This window comes from Solanum verrucosum, unplaced genomic scaffold (genome assembly GCF_900185275.1).
Source record: "Solanum verrucosum unplaced genomic scaffold, falcon-dt-bn FXZP01000277.1, whole genome shotgun sequence".
In the NCBI taxonomy this organism is placed as follows: domain Eukaryota; kingdom Viridiplantae; phylum Streptophyta; class Magnoliopsida; order Solanales; family Solanaceae; genus Solanum; species Solanum verrucosum.
The window spans coordinates 3,192,668-3,214,635 of NW_026019945.1; the positions used below are offsets into that span (position 1 = coordinate 3,192,668).

The 21,968-nt window shown below is 30.0% G+C and overlaps 2 protein-coding genes across 2 annotated transcripts; both read right to left on the bottom strand.

The window, feature by feature from the left end:
• Window positions 1-5,642: 5,642 nt before the first annotated feature.
• On the bottom strand, window positions 5,643-8,070 carry LOC125840717 (protein CUP-SHAPED COTYLEDON 2-like). Its single transcript, XM_049519687.1, has 3 exons — window positions 7,627-8,070; window positions 7,253-7,536; window positions 5,643-6,399 (listed from the first exon to the last, which is right to left on the bottom strand). The coding sequence occupies exons 1-3, from the start codon at window positions 7,811-7,813 to the stop codon at window positions 5,809-5,811; spliced, it is 1,062 nt and encodes a 353-aa protein (XP_049375644.1). The 5' UTR covers window positions 7,814-8,070; the 3' UTR covers window positions 5,643-5,808.
• An 11,070-nt stretch (window positions 8,071-19,140) lies between these two features.
• LOC125807226 (pentatricopeptide repeat-containing protein At4g18520, chloroplastic) lies at window positions 19,141-21,375 on the bottom strand. Its single transcript, XM_049486951.1, has one exon. The coding sequence runs from the start codon at window positions 21,194-21,196 to the stop codon at window positions 19,331-19,333; it is 1,866 nt and encodes a 621-aa protein (XP_049342908.1). The 5' UTR covers window positions 21,197-21,375; the 3' UTR covers window positions 19,141-19,330.
• Between the last annotated feature and the right edge of the window lie 593 nt (window positions 21,376-21,968).

A 21,968-nucleotide genomic window follows, 5' to 3' on the forward strand; every position in this document is an offset into this window, starting at 1 on the left:
TAAAAAGTATATTCTTGAGTAGGGGTCTTATGAAACAATAAATTATGAATTTTACAATTTTGAATTATTTACGAATCTTTGCTCTTTAGAAGATTTTTCCTTTAATAATGTGTTTATTAACCAAAATTATTTATATATAGTACTAATATAAGAAAAATATAATTTCAAATATGAAATAAAAAGTATATTCTTGAGTAGGGGTCTTATGAAACAATAAATTATGAATTTTACAATTTTGAATTATTTACGAGTCTTTGCTCTTTAGAAGATTTTTCCTTTAATAATGTGTTTATTAACCAAAATTATTTATATATAATAGTAATATAAGAAAAATATAACTTCAAATATGAAATAAAAAGGATAATCTTGAGTAGGGGTCTCATGAAACAATAAATTATGAATTTATGTAGATAAAATGGAGGAATCTTTAAAGAAAATATAAATAATTCTTTATACAATTAAAAGAATGTATTTCAATATTTAATATATATATTTCTTGTAAATTATTAATAGTATTGTTTGAGCCTTCATTAGTCGTTAATATATCAACATTTGTTGTATTGCATCTAAATAAAAATACAGATTTACGATAATTAAAAAACCATAAGAAGCCAAACTAAAACAGTTACATGAATAGAATACATATCTTTCTTAGGGTCTTAATCATATAAAAAAAAAAAAGATGATGAAAATAAAAATACAGATTCAATGCACAAAATTTTGATATTATAATATAATAATAATAATAATAATAATAATATAAGGAACAAAAAATAAAAGTAATATCTTTGAGTAGGAATATATCTTATGAAACAAAAAATGGTGAATTTATATAAGACAAAATGATAAATTATATTATTGAAAGTGGAAGTTTAATAGGTATGACTTATGAGTCATGAAGGTGAAACTTTAAAAACAAATAAAGGAGAAAAACACAAATAAATAAAATAAAAGAATAAACACATGTGTGTATATATGTGTTTGAGTTTTTTTTAAAAACACGACACAACTACTTTCATAGCTATAAAATCATCATCCATATTTTCATACCATGTCCAAATTAAGCCTTAACCTCATCTAACATCAAAATCATACCAACCACAAGCCATCTTTTGTTTTTGAAATATTATCAGTTACAAATTTAAACATCACGTTATCTTTATTTGAATTTTAAAAAATATTTACTATTGTAAAAAGAATTGTGGCTTTAGAGAGTGCCACATCACCGGAGTATATATATTGATGTAAATGTTCAGTTTTCTCTACACTTTTTCATTGACAATTTATTATAATAGTGATTATTTAAAAAATTCAGATAAAAAACATAATTAAATTTGATAAACATAGAGAGATATCACATCACTTTAATATTACATTGTGTATACTTAACTTTAATATTATACTATACAAATTTAGATTTAGGGAGAGAGACGTATTGAATAGAATTAGAACTTTAACTTCCTAAAACTAAAATAAAATCTTTAAAAAAATTAAATAACATTGATATTGATAAAATAATAATAATAAAAAACTCTTGGCTTATATCAAAAGCTTCATAGTAATATCCTTTTCAAAGGATGGTAACATATATACATACGTTAAAAATAAAATCAAGAATGGATACAATCAACTCCTGACTTTCCTCTTCTGTTCTTCATATCAAAAAGCTTCATAGTAATTATCCTGTTTAAAATGATGCTATCAAGGATGGATAAAATAAAAGGAAGAAGATGAAAGAGAAGAACAAAAAAATCACATGAAACCCCCCAAAAAGGTATAAGAAGATATGAAAAAAATACTTACATGAAACCCCAAAGGAAAAGGTCTAAGAAGGTATGAATAAATAGGGGAATGAATTGTCTAATTAATTATAGGTGATTAAGGATTACAAAAAAACTGATAGTACGTGGGTTGAAGCAATGATTTAATAGGAAAAAATGTGTAATAATGCACATTAATTGCTCCATTATGTATTTAGCTGTTACATATTTTCTTTTGGAAGGAAGAGTTAAATGTAGTAAAGGCTAATAATAAGGTAAGTGAATAATTATTTTAAAAGGTTATTGAACAGAAAATGAGAGAAAAAAATCAAAATTTTAAGAAATAGTAATACTGATCAATAAAGCATGCCACATCAGTGTGATTTTATTCAGCTTATTAAACATATATAGATTCGACTAATTTGCTTTCGCATCAAATAGGACCTCATTTGAAGATAGCTTTTTTGAGATTTTTTCATACCGAACTCCCTCTCTTATTGATACCTTTGTTGATGTCAATTTTGCAAAATATTTGTTAGGAAATGCATGCTAAATTAGTACTATTGCGAATTTATGCTCAAAAGTGTCTTTAATTTGAAAGTTCTTTCATAAATCAAGATAATAAGGTCAAAAACTAATTAAAAGAATGTAGTGTAACGGATTGACGGTGGCTTTACTTACTTTATTTCATTTTGGGTTTTCAAATGGCGTAGGATACACGATACACATATTGGATTCACGTCGAGACGTCCCATATCAGTGAAGTAAAGCTCCCCGACAAACGCAATTCTATATCCAAGAGTCTCAAACATTAATTTAAAATGAAAAAATATTTACCACTCACTTAGTTACTTTAAGAAAAGAGGAGGTAAATGTAGTAACTGGGCCGCTAATAAGATTAGGATGAATTTTGTTGGACCTAATTTTCTGGCATGCAACCAAATCTAATGGGCTTAGTTGAGCAAATTTCTTTTGCAACATGTAATTAAACCCAAGTAACCTTGAAACTTAATTTTCTTTTGTCATAAACTTGTAAAGTTTAAAACTAAGTTATTAAAGTTAAAATATTTCTCGTAAAATCGAAAGTTAAAAATTCAGAATCACTCGCTTTCAAAATTATTACGCACTGCGTGACGCAGCAAGCCAGTAAGTCACGCAACGATGATGACACGTACGATAAAGCCATGTCTATTTTCCTGTTTTGAGTTCGCGGCTCTATCAACAACTGAATAGTTTTTTACATTGCTTTACAGTTCATATACATGAATAAAACAAGACAAGAGTTAAAAACTTATATTTTTATTTGATGAGTTGACCTTAAGATTTTCAGAATTAAATTTATTGTACCTTTAAAATTTGATATTATTATTTTCTTTGTCTATTTGTGATACAATTTCTATTATTGAAATGTCAAAGAAATTCTTTTTGTTACGATTTTCTTTGTGTTTTTCATAAATTAATGTTGTTAATATATTTTTTTAAAGGTATAGCATTATACTTAATGTAATGTTACGAATAGAAAAGAGGATAGGATGAATCAATAAGAGTGGTGAGAGGGTTTACGTGAATATGCAAGTTTTTTTAATTTTTTTTTTTTTTATGTATATATAGATTTTGAATATTTGAACACAAGACTTGAAATTCCAAATTCAAATCCTAGATATAATTACATTTTTATTTTTTGAACCCGCTTAGTGAAAATTCTGAATCCATCACTGTGATGTACGTTGCACATCTTACTATTACTTTTATGGGGTAGAAAGGTTGTTTACTATAGACCCTCGACACAAAAAAAGTGTGATAAAAACAAAACTGAAAAAAATAATAACAAGATAAACAAAGCAAAATGAAGAATAACATACTTTATGAATACTAAGGACGAGTACACTCATTTACTTACTATCCTTCTATCTAAATCATCGACCTCTATACTTTTTTATCTAGTGGCATGTCATCGATAAACTGAACATGTACATATCTTGTCTGATCACTTTTTTGAGTTTCTTTTTTGTTCTACATACATCTATCTCTCTTAAAAATTATTAAAGTCAATCTCTCACACTTTCTATTAATCCTCGACTCACCATCTCAACTAAAAACTTCTGTATTCAAACTCACATTAAAAATTAAATAACTTGATTCACTTGCTCTAAATCATCTCACATTAAATATAATTTACATGATATACTTATATTTCATAATAAATAAATAAAATTGGAATGTTGAATTAAAGTAAACAGTAATGAGTAGAGTGCGTCAGAGGAAAATTGAAAGGTCATATATTGACAAGAGGAAAGGAACAGAGAAGTGAATGGGAGATCCCATTCATGATTATAAGTTTCCTACCTAAGGCAAATCTCAACCCTTACTTTTCTCTCTTTGGACTTGTGCATTTCCTTTTTTTCTCACCTACGCTATATATACTACTTGTCCTTTTTACTACATTTTTATATTATATTTCATGTACCTCAAAGAGTAAAATATGTCCAATATTCTAACAAGTAAATTATTAGTCCATCCGTTTTAATTTATATGATATAAGACATGAAATTTAAGTGTAAGTATGTGAAGACTTAACAATGTGTTAAAATTATTCGATATATTTGTGGACTTTTTGCATAATAAGTAGGATAAATATCATTAAATATTTGCTACATAACATTATTTTTAAACTGACTAAAAACAAAAGTATGTCAGATAAATTAACAAAAAATAATAGTAACATTTAATAATATGATCTCATAATCACGAGATTAATGTTCTTTAGTGCGTATGAAGTACATTTATCTATTCACATTCATCTCAAACTAGGGCTTCAATGTATTTGCAATTATATGGAGCTTTCATATCCATAAACCTGGATTAATAATAAAGTTAGAAATTTCATCAAAAATATTTAAAATTAGAGAAGCTCACAAAAATTTCACTAGTTTAAAAGCTAAGTATATAGATATGCACTACTTTGTAATATTACGAATCTTATAAGAGTTTATTACATCCAGATACATGTATCTCGAAATACATGAGATCAAAATTAGGTATATTTTATTCTAGATATATTGTATTCAAGTGGATTCACATATTTTTGTGATACATATACAAATCTCGCTTGTCATTCTCATACCTCACTCGTGTATTTAGTGCCCCAAATACATGTATCTAATGTATATCTAATATAGGTTGCATGTATCTGAAAACATAGACAAAACTTGCTCACCTGATCTCTCTATTTCAGTGTATCTAATAGCACCCTGCCTTATCCCATCGTGTGTTATTTTTGCAATGATTTAATATTGAACACACATTTTGTTGTTAGGTAATTATGGATTTTTTTAAGAACTTCACCACACACATACTGGCAGAGTTTCCGTACGTAAAACACCAAATATACGGTACTCCACAAAAAAAAAAAAAACATAATGTAAATAAGTTAAAGTGAAAGCAGGTGTATTCAATTTAATTTGTCTCATTGGCAAACATCGACAATATTCCATGTGGATCCTAACTCTTAGTCCAGTAACCCATGCTACAAAGCGAAGCTAGATAAGGGAGAGAGGTTCATACAATTTTTCTGTCCTAATTTATAAAAAAATATTTATAGTAGATATCAAATGATTTCTTATTTTTTCATATTTGAATCCGAAAATCCTGATTTCATCATTAATATTTACATGATACTAGAATGAACCTCTTTCACAATTGATTAAAAAACTGACATTTCAAAGTTAAAAAGGCCAAACAAGTACTCATAGACGAAAAAAATACTAGTAATACCCAGCTAAAAGGCAAGTAAAATCCAAAAAATAAATAATCATCGCTGTTCAATGATGGTCTGAAAATTCTGAAACAACTTGCTATAATCACGTACGAATATAATAGACAAGAAATAATAACATGCATTAAATTACGCCGAACGTTTACAACAAGGTGACAATACTACTAAAGCTGCCACACACAGTAAATTCCATACTTAATAAACCAAAACCAAACATTAACACACTTATTACTACTTAACTAACTTCTTAATTAAAATTAAACACTTGCTACTTCAGTAGCTCCACATACAGTCAAGTTCAGACTGTTGAACTTTCTGAGTCTCCGGCACGGTCCAATTACCCATCGGATTAGAAAATCCGCCGTGCATGGCAGAAGTTCCGCCGGAGAATAACGGAAGCTGGAGATTCTCATGGAGTGATCTTAAGCTTGGGAAAGTTGAGTTCCTTGTGTAATTGGTGAAATTAGTTGGAGTAGAGTCCAAAATAGAACTGAAACTTGGAGTTGGCTGTAGTGCATGCAAGGTGTTTGATGAAATGTCGAAGACAGAAGTTGGATCGAAAGTTAGACTTTGTGTTGTTATTGTAGCAGTAGCAGTTGTGGAGAAACAGGGCACGTGCTCCTTTTTGAAGCTATGATGATCACGATCGCAATCGCCGATTACGATAGCTGTAGCGGAAGTAGCGGTGGTGCTGTACGGGGAGGAATCAAGGAGCGGCGGAAGGTGAGAGACGGAAGACGGTGAACTTACTTCCTGGTACATGTTGATGCTTGAACTTAACCTTTTTTTGCCGCCACCAGTTGAAGTGGCGGCACCATTAGAACCGGTACTTTTTTGAAAGACCCGCGAGATCACCCACTCGTCCTGTAGTAAAAATAATATTAGAACAATCAAAACGTGAAAGACGAAGTCAAAATTTTAAGTTTATAAATTTTAGATTTTCGAATTACGACTTCTAAAATTACAAGTAATTGCAGCAAGTGTTAGGTCCTAAATTAAATAAGAGCTAGATTTACATATTTAATGAACTTCGTAACAAAAAAACATTGTTGAACGAAAGTTGCTAGGTTCATATAACTCACATCAAGGCTTCTAATTCGCCACCAAAACAAATATAAAACATCTTTAAGGGCTAGACCTTCTAATTTGTGGCGTCTAAAAAGCTTGTCTTATTATTGATTAAAGGGTTTTTGATCTAACAAACGTTAAGCACATAATCGTGAAAGTTAATAAAAAATAAAAATAATGTCAAAACGCTAGAAGTCAAAATCGAAGAGACTGGTGATTCTACGTAAGCATGCTTACACCTTGTCAAGGCTAATAAAATAAGTTTCAAAAGAGATTATATTAAATCGCTATCATCATGACAGTATATTATTCTGTAAAGTCTTAATTGCTTTGATCATAAATCATAATAAAAGCAAATTCTTTTTTCGACTTTATTTCTTTTTCTGTTTTTATTCAGACTATGAATACTTCCGACTTAATCATCATAAGCAATTGAGACATTGAAAACGAAGTTTCACAAAACTTTCTGCTTCAGAATCTCTGGCTCTAGCAGTGATATCAATGATATATTTCTGCACAGAATATCTCCAGTAAATCTGATCTCTTTAACCCAAAACAAAAAGTATTGAGTTTCATCATCAAAATACATTGATGTATGTGTATCAGTTAATCAATAACCCAAAAATGTTCATGCATTAGTAAGTAGTACCTTTGAACTCCTGGAGATGTAGTGATAAGCAAATTTGCCATCAAGGCGATATTCATGCATAACCCAGTTACTTTTTTCTCCTTTTGGAGCTCTTCCTCGATAGAAAACTAGGGTTTTCTTCATACCAACAAGTGCACAAGTTTTTGAACTGAAAATCTCTCTATCTTTTCCAGTAGCTTTCCAGTAACCTGCTTCAGTAGCTCTGTTAGTCCTCAGCCCTGTTGGATACTTCCGATCACGTAGACTGAAGAAATACCATTCTTTTTCCCCCATCTTCGCTTTCCCTAAAATAAAAAAAATTAAAAAAAAACATTTTAGGTTTTTTTTTTTAGGCTTAACTCATCAATTACTACATGAAAAAAAAAAATTCATACCAGGAAGTTCCCAAGGTTCACATTTGTTGAGATCAACTTCAGCAATAGCTCTAGCAGTAAAGTTGCAGTCCAAAACCTTCTTCAACAAGTAGTAAGTAATAAGTTCTTCATCAGTCGGATGAAACCGAAACCCCGGTGGTAAATGCGGATCACCGCAATCAAACTGCATCTGAAGATAATTCTCCATGGAAAAAACAACAACAAAAACACTAAGAAATTGATAAAACCTAACTTCAAAGTTTTTTCATACAAAGAAAACACAACACATTATGCAGAAGATGAAGAGTGATTTGAGGGTTATATTATAGGAGAGATGGTAGTGTACGTTTGGTTCATGGGAATTGCAGAAAGATTAGAGTGGGAGGAAATCATAAGGATGGATGATGTAGGTGGGGAAAAGGAAAAATCTGTGCAACTGCCCTGTCCTGTTCTGTTTTTTTTTTTTTTATAGCTCTGATGATCTTTCTGTACTGTACTATGCTATAGGCTATGCTAAGGCCCTTATTATCATATCGATAAGCCTAGAGATAGAAAGAGAGAGGAGGAAAATGGCCATTTTGAGTATAGGGGTATAGAGACTTGTGAGTTGTGTGACAACTACTAACCACACGAGTATGGGTAGGGAGGGGTAGAGGGGGAAAGGGTGATGTATTTATTTGTAAATTTTTGGTTTTAACTTTTGTATGGTAGTGAATAATTTATTATAGATGTAAATTGTATATATCAATAATAATGTGTGAACGTATATCTTAATATTTTATTACTGATTAGAATTATACAAATTTATTAGTATAATTTAAAGATTAGTTATGCGATAATTTAACTATTATTGATTGCAATTATATAGATTCTCTCATATTAACTTATATACATAATATATCTACTATTTATGCGTTCTTCAATGAAAATTTACATTACTTATACATGATAATATATATAGAGAGAGACATTGAATTTACCTTTTTCTAATAGCTCTAAGATGTTGAATTCTTTTATTGATTTCTTCGTGTGTTTACTTTTCATATTTTGAATTTATTGATGGAAATCATAGCTTCGTTGTTGATTTCTAAATTGCAAACAAAGCAACATACTAGTTTGTAACTATATTCTAATGTTTTGATTGTGTAAATATTTTTTTAAGACCATCATCAAATAGAATAGCCTCTCAAAATAAAATATTGAAACTCAAAGAAAGACAACTGCAAAATTTATATTTCTTTATTTTGCATCGTTATTGGCTTGGTCTTCGGTTAATGTTACTAAAAAAGTTCTTAACTAATATAATATTGTACCCATTTAAAGGAATTTGATGTGGTTTGATAAGTCAATATAGCTAGGGTCCATAAGATCATTTATGCTTTGATAAAGGCAACCTTATAAATCCGTTTGATAAAGACACATAAAATAAATTTCATTATAGACAGTGACGTTGATTCTAAACTCTATTTCTCTTCTTTGTATTCTTTCCATCAAATTAATTCATTATTTCAATTTTTAACTTGAAACATGTAATTTAAAGTTTGAAAAAAAATATTATAATTTTTCACTCACAAAATTTTAATCGTATTTTCATGTACAAATACAATTTTAACTTTCAATTACCTTTTTTTCTATATTAACTTGGAATTTTACTTTTTTTTTTAATATCAACAAATTAATGACCACCCCGGTATCTGCTAATATATTCTATACTAGATAACTAATAATAACAAGAGAATCTTAATAACTAAGTAGGTTCATTATTTGACATTTCAACTTGTTGATAATATTTAATTTTGTAATTTCCTTCCTTATTATTCCTTTCTTTACTATCAATTTATTACGTATTATTTATTTATTTTTAAAATGAAGGTAATCGATAACAAAAGGTCACAACACCTTCAATTGACCATTTAACTTATATTTTATTCATATTGAATTCATTCTATTGAAGCATACGTAAAGTAAAACATTTCCACTCATCTTACATTTTTTAATTTGAAAGTTACAGAATCTTGTCTATGTATTCCTTTTTTATAACAAAGGAAAGCATGTCCTATCCTAATATCATATGTCATTTGATTGAAACAAGTTCTCTGTTGCTAACCACTCCTTGAGGTCAAAAACAGATCGAACCATTATTAACTATCGTCTATCTGAGTAATTTTAACTTCTATAACTTTACAAATATTATGTATTTGAAAAGTTATAAAATAAAGTTTTTTGTAAGTAAAATATGTGGATGGATTGGTTGAATTATTGGGGTTATGCGTGCGTGCGTGAGGAAAAGTGCAGGTATTGGGTGTGTCAGTGAAGTAAATGAAAGGGAAGGAACAAAAAGTAGTTTTAAAATAGGAGAAAAGTATAGAGTTAAATTAAAGAGTAAAAAAAAAAAAAAAACAACAGATTTTACCATCTATCCTATAAAGCTGCTTCATATCTCTTCTGTCAGCACACACACTATATATATAATCCAATTGACAGAGACAAAGGTTAAAAATCCATCCAAAATACCTGCTGCATCCCACTCTTTTTTCCTACTCCCCTCACCTTCAATTACTTACGCAAACTTATCATTTATTATAAACATCTTAGAACAAATTTTTAGAGTAGTTTTCGTGTGATTTATACGTCACGAGTTTAATACATAAAATAAAGTAGAATTACGTAAGAAAAAATTATTCTTAATCAGAAGTTTTAGATTTAAAAATCATGTTCTAGGAGTTGTGTTGTTTTCAGAAATGATCTGGACTTAATCGGACTCGAATATATGTGCAAACTGAACATCTTGATCAAGTTTTTAGAGTAGTAACAAAACTATTTTCATGTGATTTACAAATTACAGGTCACGAGTTTTATTAGTAAAATAAGATATTAATTAAATGTTTTCGTTTTTAATTAGAAGTTTTAAATTTGAATCGCTGAAAATGAAAATAAAATTGTGCAAGGGATTGCCATTTTCACTAATAAGTCTTGTAGTTTAAGCAATCTAAATTGGTCGACTCACTCTTATAGTTCACGATTGAAATTTAATTTTATCGAATATGTGTGCAATACAGAACATTGGGTTATAACCAAAAACCATAGTAGTAATTAGGTATTGAAGGTTGTTTTAGGGTGTAGAATGACTATATAATATCTTATTGAGGTGCGATTTTTTCTTAGACCTTGAACGATATATTTTGTGCAATGGCATATATATATATGTATAATTATTAGTAATAGTTTGTATATTATCTGTGTATATTTAAAGTATAATGTATAACAGTTATATAATTATAATTAGTATGTAGATAGATACATTGATTACTATTTAGTAAACATGCAGGGTAAAATTTCTAAAAAGTCAACACTATTAAAAATTTCTTTTGTTGAACTAATGTATAAATATAAAACACCAATATTTATTAAATGAAAATGAAAAATAAAACCATTTAATATTCTCATTGAGGCTTTAATTAGTCATATAATAATACTAATAATTTACTATCATAATTAGTGGATTGAGTGATCCAAGTTGAAAATGACAAGGTAAAATCTGAAACAATTGATGACCATAACGAGACAATCCGTGAATAAAATGCTAGCATGCCCAAGTTGCTTTCAAACTAATTGAAGACAAATACAATAGAATATTTTTAGGTATACAAATAATGCATTCATAATTTTCATATTCATATCACCATTAACTTTAGCAGTATAATTATTCTCATACAACCTTCCTTATTCTTCGATTTTTGTTATTAAATGTTATATTTTGTATTTCAATAATTATACTATTTTGTTGTTGTTACTATTCCGACCTTGCTTCCCTATTTTCTCTTTATCAAATGCCTTCTGTGAGGATGGTCTATAGCAAACAAACTCTCTACTTTCACGCGATAATAAGAACATACATGTAAAATTATATTGAATATGTTATTATCGATGTTGCGGCAAGAAATTAAAGAGAACCGTTTGTATGAGTAGAAGAGCATTTACAATGAGTTGCCGTTATTATCAAACAAAACTCACGGTGATCTAGCAACTTGCACTGCAAACTAGGAAACTCCAGAAATACCCCGGCCCCCCATGCTTTAAAGCTGCTCTTTTATAGTCAATTTTTTTTATCATTAATATTTGTCCAACCAGTTGTATAAATTAAAAAAAATATTACTATATGATTTCACAAAAAAATTTATCTGGTATATCACAAGATGATAATATAGTTATTTATTTGATTATCGTAACCATCTCATTAATACCTTGAGGGCTCGTTTGGTGTGAGGGATTAGAAATAATAGTGATGGGATAAGGAAATAGTGATGGGATAAAAAAAAATTATGTTGTTTGGTTGGCAAGTCCGGGATAACTTATCCCGGGATTAATAATTAGTACCGGGATAAGTTATCCCTCCCCATGGGTGGTATAGTAATCCCGGGATAACTTATCCCGAGATAGAATAGGTAAATGACAAATATGTCCCTTTAAATCCTTTTTATATATCATTTTTTACATTTATGTATATTTACATTTTTTTTAATACCATGTATAATAATATTTACTACTCCTTATTTTTATGATAATTATACATATTTTTCTATTAAAAAATTATACTATATAAATATAATTTTTATTTATGAATTTATTTGACTAATTCTTATGTTTATTTTATTTTGATTTCTCATAAATTTTCTTCTCTTTAATAAACTTAAGAGGAAAGTTCTATTTTTAAGCTAAATAAGAAAAAAGTTATATTTTTAAATACACATGGTACTTATCATGGGAATACATAAACAAAAATATTTAAGTTAAAAAAAATAAAAGTTTTATTTTAAAAAATGAATAACTAAAGCTCACAAAGAAAAATTTAAAAAGTTTAAATAAAGTGAAGGGTAATTTTGTAAACAAACAACTTGTTCTTAAAATTTATCAATATATATTATTTTGAATATAACAAACCAAACACTCAATAAGAAATAATCCCAGGACAACTTATCCCATCATAACTAATCCCAACATAACTTATCCCAACATAACTTATCCCATCATAACTCATATTCAAACCAAACGACCCCTGAGTGTACACCTGTAATCTGACATTATAATTTTAAATCAACATTTGAATACGTAATTTAGGTCATAAATAACTTGTGTGTGCACATGGATTAAATAATATCAAATCAGTGCTTGAATATAACAAAATTATCGTAACCATCTCATTAATACCTTGTGTGTGCACCTGTAATATGACACTATAATTTTAAATCAGCATTTGAATACGTAATTTAGGTCATAAATAACTTGTGTGCGCACAATATCAAATCAGCATTTGAATACATGAAATTTAGCTAGCGTTTGATCCTAACTTTTCAAATATTTTTGGCAAATTATATTTGAGTGAAGTTTTACAAATAATACATTAATCACATATTCAAACTTGTCACTAATTCAGTTATAATTATAATCCACTAAACACAAATTGTTCTTTTTTCTTAGTTCTATCACTCAAGTTAGAACTCAAACTTTTCCAGAATAAGTAGTAACAAATATTAGTTGAAATTAATAAATAATGATTTTTTAATTTCTATATATGTTATTCAACTGCAATTTGGCATTTTAAAAATCGACGATCATCTGTTAATTATTGTAAAAAATTAAAACTGACGGATTATCATTGTTTTTTTTATAAAAAAAGTAACAATTTCTTTTTATGAGTTTTCCTATATTTTTGCACGAAAAATAACCGACGAAAGTACGTCGATTTTCTTTCTTAAAAAAATCAATGACAACCCAACAAAATCTATCGAGTTTCAACATTTTTTTGTAGTGTTATTAATTAGCAATGAACATGAGTTTTTTTTACTCGTATTTAGTTGAATAAAAAATTAGAAAGTTGATAATATTTGAGTTAGTCCAAGTAGACTAGATATGAAAAAATATATATGTGATGTTATTTAAATTAACTAATTGTTTTTTTAAAAAAATCAACACACTTTCACCGATTATTCTTTCACACAATAATATACAGAAACTCTAAAAAAAAATATTTTTTAAAAAATGATGTTCATCAATTATTTTTTAACACAATAATGACATGTGAAGTACACACATCCCACTTTGTTGATTTTTTGAAAAGAAGTGTCAAAATGGATCATAAAATTTGGAGTTGAAGGGTTAAAATGAAACAAGGTTGAGTTAGAGTGTCAAAATGAAATTTAGGAACAAGTTTAAGGGCCCGTTTGGCCATAGATTTCCCAAATAATATTTGGGGAAAAATTTGGCAAATAATGTTTGTCCATACAATTTGCCATTATTTGGCAAATATTTTTGGCAAATATCCCAAATTCCCAAATACTAATTTTTTCTAGTATTTGGGCCAAATCTCATTATTTGGGATCTTTTGAAAATTAAAATTTACACCAAACTTTTATCTTTTACAAAAACACCCTCCATAGTAATGTTTACGTAATATTACATAATTTTTTACGTGAACACCAAAGTAGTGATGAAATATTCAGTGAATATGACAGTGATGATATGATTATTGATGAAAATGATGAACAATCGGGTCATGGTAACAAAGTCATGTGTTTTGTCTACTTCACGATGTATGGAATGATGCTTGTTGCACTCACTCCAAACTATCACATTGCTCTAGTGTCATGAACACTACTTGTTATTTGTTGTAACGAAGATCCAATTGACTTGTAATACAAATTTATGATTAGTTTTGATAGTTTTTAAAACTTATGGGTATAAATCATATTTTTCTAAAAAAGTGAAATATATTTCCCAAATACTATGGCCAAACACATGGTGAAATTTCACCCAAATAATATTTGCCAAGAATATTTGGAAATTTATGGCCAAACGCTAGCTAAGAGTTTGCACATGTGTTTGGCCTAAATAAAATAAAAACAAAAATAGTTTCATGCATGGATCTCATCATCAATCAAATCCATCACTCACTATCAATACGAATAAATAGAGATAGATGGATGGATGGATGTATACTATTTTATTAGAGACTCGTCATGAAGAAAATTCAGATTTTCATATACAAAAATATTATTTTTTCTTAAAAAGAAAAAAAAGAGTAGGTAACAGGCTTTATATCAAATCATCTCTTCAATCTGCATGCACCTATTCTATAGCTACTTTCTCCCACTTACTATACTTACACATTTACTTACTCCCATCAGTAATACTTCCTCCCACGTATAATATATAAACGTGTTATTTAATTTAATTTTCAGAGACGCATAATAGATCGATATAAACATCATGCGATGTCTCGTAATAAAATCAATTATTGTTGATATATACATAAATAAATAGTTAAATTTATATAGAATTGAACAAAAAGCTAGACACATATGACATACTATTTAGTATCTACATGGCAATTTAAATATAGTACATTATAATACATGTAGATGTTTATTTTAATTTTATATAAGATTAAGTGTTTATTTGTGTACATCTAAAATTGAAAGACATAATGTTAGCTAAAACAAAATTAAATAATATATTTATCGAAGATTAAAATTTTAATATATCATCATTTGATGATAATATAAATTCAGTGCATATAAAAATAATTATTATAATTACTTATAAATGTAAATTAGGAGCTAAGTAATAAAATACCTTTTGATTTCTTAAATTTAATAAAAATATTTTTTTAATATAATAAATAAATAGAAATAAACTAAAGGAATAGTATATTGATATATAAAAAAGGAGCCATCTTTTCAATTGGCCACTCAACTCAAGCCTAGCTACCCTTCACACAGTAGTTACCATAAAAAGCCAAAATATTTCTCTTTTTTGGTTGCTGCAAGGTTTATCAATTTTCGAATTTCACATTATTCATTTACTGTTCCCGTTTTAATATGTTTATTTAATTTTAATTTAAATTTTAAAAAAAACAGTTAAGATTTTAAATTTTGTCATCATAAAAAAAAAATGTATAATATATTAAAATTGAAATTATTTCTCAATATGCATTTCATTTTATCAAAAAAAAAATTTCAAGAGCATTTTCTTTTGTATTTTGAAAAGGACTAATTGCTATGCCACATTGCAACATCGAACATCTAAGTTGGTATGAATATTATTACGCCACGAAAATTAATTCTCTATACAAGTTCAAGTGAAAACTTAATTACAGTTCATGACTAAACAACTTCGAAATAACATTATCAAAAAAAGTCTCTTTATGTAAAATTACGGAATTACATATATAATATATTCTTCGAATCGTACTTATAAAATTATATTGGACATACTATCGTTATTAAATATGCATCTTGTTTTTCACCGTTGCATGAATTTGGCTTCCGACACCGGTAAAAACAGTTGACTTTCTTTACCTTTTTTTCCTTTCTTTCAAATAGTAATAAAATCAACTTTTTAATTTCACAAAAATACTTTATTAAAAAACAAAAAAAGCTCAAATATCGAGAAAATAAAAACTGTACGAGAAGATTGAACAATGACGGTAACCTGAAGTCAGCCGCCGCCCTCCAACTACGACGTTTTATAATTATTTATTATTATTGTAATTTTAAAAAAATAATGTTCAGAAAAAAATAATATTTATTTTCTGTTTGGCGTGAACAATTGGTGAATCCAATTTTCTCGATTCTCACTCATAATATTTTACAGTATGATATTTCAAACTAAAATAGAAATAAAAGAAAGAAAAGAAGAAAAAGTAGTGGATTTGCTGCCATTAGAATCAACCATAATTGGAAAATATTGGACTATGTTTCACCTCTCATTTAATACAAAATTTTCCCCTTCTCCAATAGAAAATCCAAAAAGAAAAATGTGATTAAAAATATGAGATTAATCTATAGTGGATTAATTATTAGAGTATTTATATAACCAATCCAAACTGGTTTTATCAAAATGTAGTAATTGTTGTTGTTGTGATTATTGAACGAAAAACAAGAAGAGGAACTTTCGCATATAGCTACTCAAAAATTACCTAATTACGCTTTAAAATTATAATTAGCTAATTACGATTCGTAGCTATATGTTATAGGGAGGAGAGTGGCGAGCGAGACTGGGAGAGGGAGGAGAGAGTCGAACGAGAGAGTGGGAGAGAGGTGAATTGTATATGTATATCGATTAGATAATTATATATTATACATATGTATTTGTATATTCTGGCGAGAGAGATTAGGAGGAGAGAGGCGAGCGAGATTGGGAGAGGGAGGAGATAGGCAAGCGAGATTGGGAGAGGGAGGAGAGAGGTGAGCGAGAGAGGGGAAAATAATTTGTATAATTCGCATGAACGAATGTATAATTCACGTATGTTTGTATAATTGAGTAATATAAAGTCTAAATTATATAACTATAATAAAATTTGAAATAACGAATTGATACAAACATAAACGTATGAACTTTAAACAATTATACAAAATATATTATACAAATTACATTATACTATACAAAAACTACTCGTTTATGCAAACTTTAAGAAGTTATACACAAAAAGATTGAATGTATATGATGACAAAACTGAAAACCAAAGGAGATCATTGTCAAATACAAATACAAATCAAACAAAGAATTGTTAGCTGTGAATTATACAAATATGACGAAATATACATATACAAACGTGGCTAATATACAAACTCGAAGTCAGCCCACGTAATTAATGTATAATGTTAGCCGCGAATGGTAATTATAACAAACTATAGCTATGATGAGTAATTAAATAGTATAAATTTGCTTAATCGCGTAATTTTCCCAAAAAAGGAGGAGGAGAGGAGTGGGGAGGGAAGACTATGGAAATTTTATGAAAAAATTGTCAGTATAAAATTTATAAGTTATTGCGAATGTTAGATAATAATTTAATATTTTATCTGTAAGAGTAAACCAATATTAGCCTCAAGTCTAACGATATCAGAAAGATTAATTTTTTAAGAGTTATATTTGACACATTTTTTAAGATAGAGATAAAATTTACGTAAATTATTGTCCATCAATGTTAACAGTGGGCTTGTTGTAGCATTTGGGCCTTACCTGATGAGACCTCCAGGAAAAAAAGTTGGTCCAACTGCTTTCCAGTTTGCTAATGTAACAGGGGCATAGTCAGGTAAAGTCGAGGGGTTCATCGGACTCATGCTATTTTAAATGGTAAAAATTAACTTATATTTTATGTTGAACTCCCTAGGACTTTTTCTAGAGTTAACTTACTCATATTTTAAGACTCTTTATTGAAAATTCCGACTCTTCAACGGAATAAAGGATTCAAATTACAAGTATTCCAAATGATCCCTTGTGTTTTAATGTTCATGGTTGACTTATTTCCCATTTTTGGTAATTGTAACATTCAAATTCAAACTTTTCCCCCCTTGTTTTAGTGTAATATTAACTTCCAAAAATGTTTTTACATCAAGGTAATAATGCAGCTTTTTTCTCTTGATTATCAGTTTCAAGTTAATCTGTGGGGGAATGTGTAGGCAGCTGTCCCTCATTACTGAATAATTATTTAAATGAACTGCATTTTTCAAGTGGATTTGTTAGTGAAAATTAAAGCTGATGGAGATTCCCTGCATAAGTTGCTCACATATAACTGAAGGATTAATGGCTGTAATGTGTGAGTATTCATATGGTTTATATGCTTTTTCCAGGTGAAGGAATCTGTCAATTCTAAGTGATGATATTGAGCTGGCAAAAGAGGAACTTATTCTCTTCTTCTAGTTAAGAACTGAGGAGTAGTTTGGTGTGAGGTAGAAGGTATGATAACTCCGAGATAAAATATAGGATTATTTAATCATGTGTTTGTTTGGAGGGTATTAGGTAGTCGTGCGATTATTAGTCCACCATGTATATCTCATATATGATGGGATAACTGAGATGCCGTTGGTCGAGAAAATTGAAGTTTGACCTCTCTTATGCAAAGAGATACTACATGTTGCACCAACTCAACCACTTTACGGGTATATTTGCTGATAGTCGATTTGATATATACATGCAATGACTATGTATTCTACAGATTTGTATACACCTACCACATTTGTATTCTACAGATACCTTTACAAGGTAGGGTAAGACGGGTACACACAACGTTCTCCAGACTCAACTTGTGGGATTATACTGACTATGTTAATTTTGTATTGTGTACAAGTTATACATGGTAATAGTAAAGACAATCAATTTTTGAGTTCATAATCCACAAATCTGTAGGAGTTGGGTCATAAAAACCCAATGGATATTGTTTGCTTTGTCCAAAGATAAGTTTTTTTGCTACAAGTAATAGTTTTAGCTAAAGATTTGAAGACAATCCAATGAATGATACTAACATGGTTTTAATATTCAAATATTTAGTACACATAATTGTTGTTATAACCTTTTCTTTATCACTTCACTAAGAAAAAGTTCAAGTATACATGATCTAATATGACAATACGCGGTCGTAGGGACCTAACCTACGTATAATACAGAGTATCACTGAGGTTAGAAGATACAACGTTCGAATATTATGGACCTCTAAAAGCAGAGTCCGATAAATTTCACCTCATTCTTACCGGCGAGGCAGGCTAGCCAGGGGCTACTAGGCATGTCCATCGATGGTCCAGAAGTAAGCCGATGACGAATAGCTATCAACCAGACTCTAACATGAAGCACTCAGAGTTCAGCTGTCATTGAGACATGAATGAAACCATCATTACACTGGATATGTTGTTGTATATCGCTGAAACTTCTCGAGGAGCCTCATTTCTGTTTAGGTTATAGAACTATTTGGATGCAAGAAATACTTCGATTTGGACTTGATAGTTTCCTTATATTCTCCACATGCTGTGAGAACAGTAGCGAGGATATAATCATCTACCTCAATGCCCTCTACTTGCATACGATACATGAGCTTCAATGCCTCTCCACAGTTTCCGTTTTTAGCATAAGCAACAATCATCGCCTTCCAAGAAACCAAATTCTTCTCGGGCATGTTATCAAATATTTGAATTGCCTCAGGAAGATGTCCACATTTTGCATACATATTGATCAATGCACTGCCCACAAACACATTTGACAGAGCAGGTGTCTTGCTTATGGAGGAATGGATCAGCTTCCCTCTCTCGATATCTTCCAGCTTTGCACATGCTTTCAGGGCTGATGAATAAGTAAATGGATTCGGGGCTACGCCTTCACCTAGCATCTCCTTCAAGTATTCAAGAGCCTCGTACTCATGTCCTAAATGCGCACAACCAGAAATCATTGCAGTCCATGAAACTACATCCCTAATAGGCATGTCCTGAAGGACTTTATGTGCTGCAGAATTTTCACTGCATTTGCAATACAGCCACACTAATGTACTTCCTAAATAAATATTATCTTGGAGAGAATTCTTGATAATTTGTGCATGCACTTCCTTTCCAGTTGGTAAAGTCCTAAGTAGGCCACACGCTCGAAGGATGCTTACCATAGTCAAGTTATTAGCAAAGATCTTTCGCCTTTTCATTATCCGGAAGAGTCTTATGGCCTCTTCCGCATGACCATTACGAGCATATCCTGCAATAATAGACGTCCATGTCACCGTGTTCCTTTTCCCCATCCCATCAAACACTGTCCTAGCATCATCTATCTCACTACACTTCGCATACATATCTACCAATGAGGTGCCTATGAAGACATCCATTCTAAATCTATTCTTAATAACTGCAGCATGTAGTTGCTTCCCGAATTTTAACTCCCTCTCCTCCCCACATGCATTCAGGATACTACAGACAGTAAACTCATTAGCATCAAAACCATCAGAGAACAACTGCAAGAACATTAGTAAAGCTTCCTTCCCTCTCCCATGCTGAGAACAAGCAGTGATCATAGTCGTCCAACAAACTACATCAGGGCGTTTTATCACATCAAATACGCGAAAAGCACTTTCCAAATCCCCACATTGCGCGTAAAAAGACACAATCGAACTATCTAAAATCAAATTACTAAATCCACCCTTTATAACACCAGCATGAACTTGCTTCCCCAGCTCAAAATCACAACACCTCCCAGCCATGCTTAACACACACACATAGGTCTTCGAATTCCACAGTAAACCATGCTGTACAAACTCCGCGAAAAAATCCATAGCTTCATCATCAAACCCATATCTCAAATACCCATTAAGCATAGCAGTCCAAGAAACCACATTCTTCTCAGGCATATGATCGAACACCTTACGAGCATCATCCAAACGCCCAAATTTCACCAAGATACTAATCAAATTATTTTCAACGAATATAGTACTACTCGTCAAACACTTCAATACAATCGCATGAAGTATTTTAACTTCTTTTAAACTAGAACTAGATTGAAGCAAACGACCAAGCAAACTTGAGTCAGCCACAAAACTATTCACTGAACAAATTTTATCATCTGGAACTTCCAATTGACTTACTAATTCATCGTCTCTACAAAAACTTGCAGAAACATCAAAACGAGCTGAGAAAGATGAGTCTTTGAAAGAGAAACAGGGGAGTTTTCTGTCATCAGTATAGCTTTTACATTTGTGGGTTCTGAAGCGGCTTGTGTTATCTGAAGAGTAAGATGGATGAATTTGAAGAATTGTTGTTGGAAAGCAAATTGAAGGTGAAAACATGGCCTAGTATATGCTGTTGATAAACTAACAGCAAGAATCCAGCTTTCCCACCAAAAAAGACTCTAAATTTCCAAGAATTGAGAATTCTCCAGTAAAGTGGCTCAATTTTCTCAAGAAAGAAGAACCCAACAGATAAATTTCAAGAACAAGCAAGAAGAAAAAACAGAGCAAAGCAAGAATTTCCGAAGTTTCAACAAAATGCGTCAGCACAGCACAGAGGAGAAAAGTTGAAAGGCCCAAGATATTTTTGCCTTTTAATTCATTCACTCTGATGCATTTTCACACCGAGTCGGAGCTAGGTGAGGTTTCGTGGGTTCACGACGAATTCATAGCTTTTGAATAGAGCATGTATTTGTATGTATATTAACTTGTGAACGCCAAACAAAATTGATTGACTCTTCTAGTAAGGAAGTGACCTAAATGTTTATTACGTTAGAGTTGTGGTTGGGTTCGAACCCCTCTTAAGGTGAAAATTGAAAATTTGAGAAGGCGTGGGGACCGTTTTGTTTCCAAAATTATCTGTAAATATATCAATTTCTTAGTGATGGTAGAAGAAGTGAAGGGGATGGGTAAAAATGATTTTTAGAGGGCTAACTACATGATATTCATCTCATCAAAATATAATTGTCACGTGCGATTAAGTGTCCACCTTGAACATCTCTAATGGAAGAGGTATACATTTGATAAGGGACAATTATTGTCATTTTCTCTTCATTATACGTTCAATTTTATGTCCAATAATGACTCAGAAATAATAGAAAAAAGAGCCTTT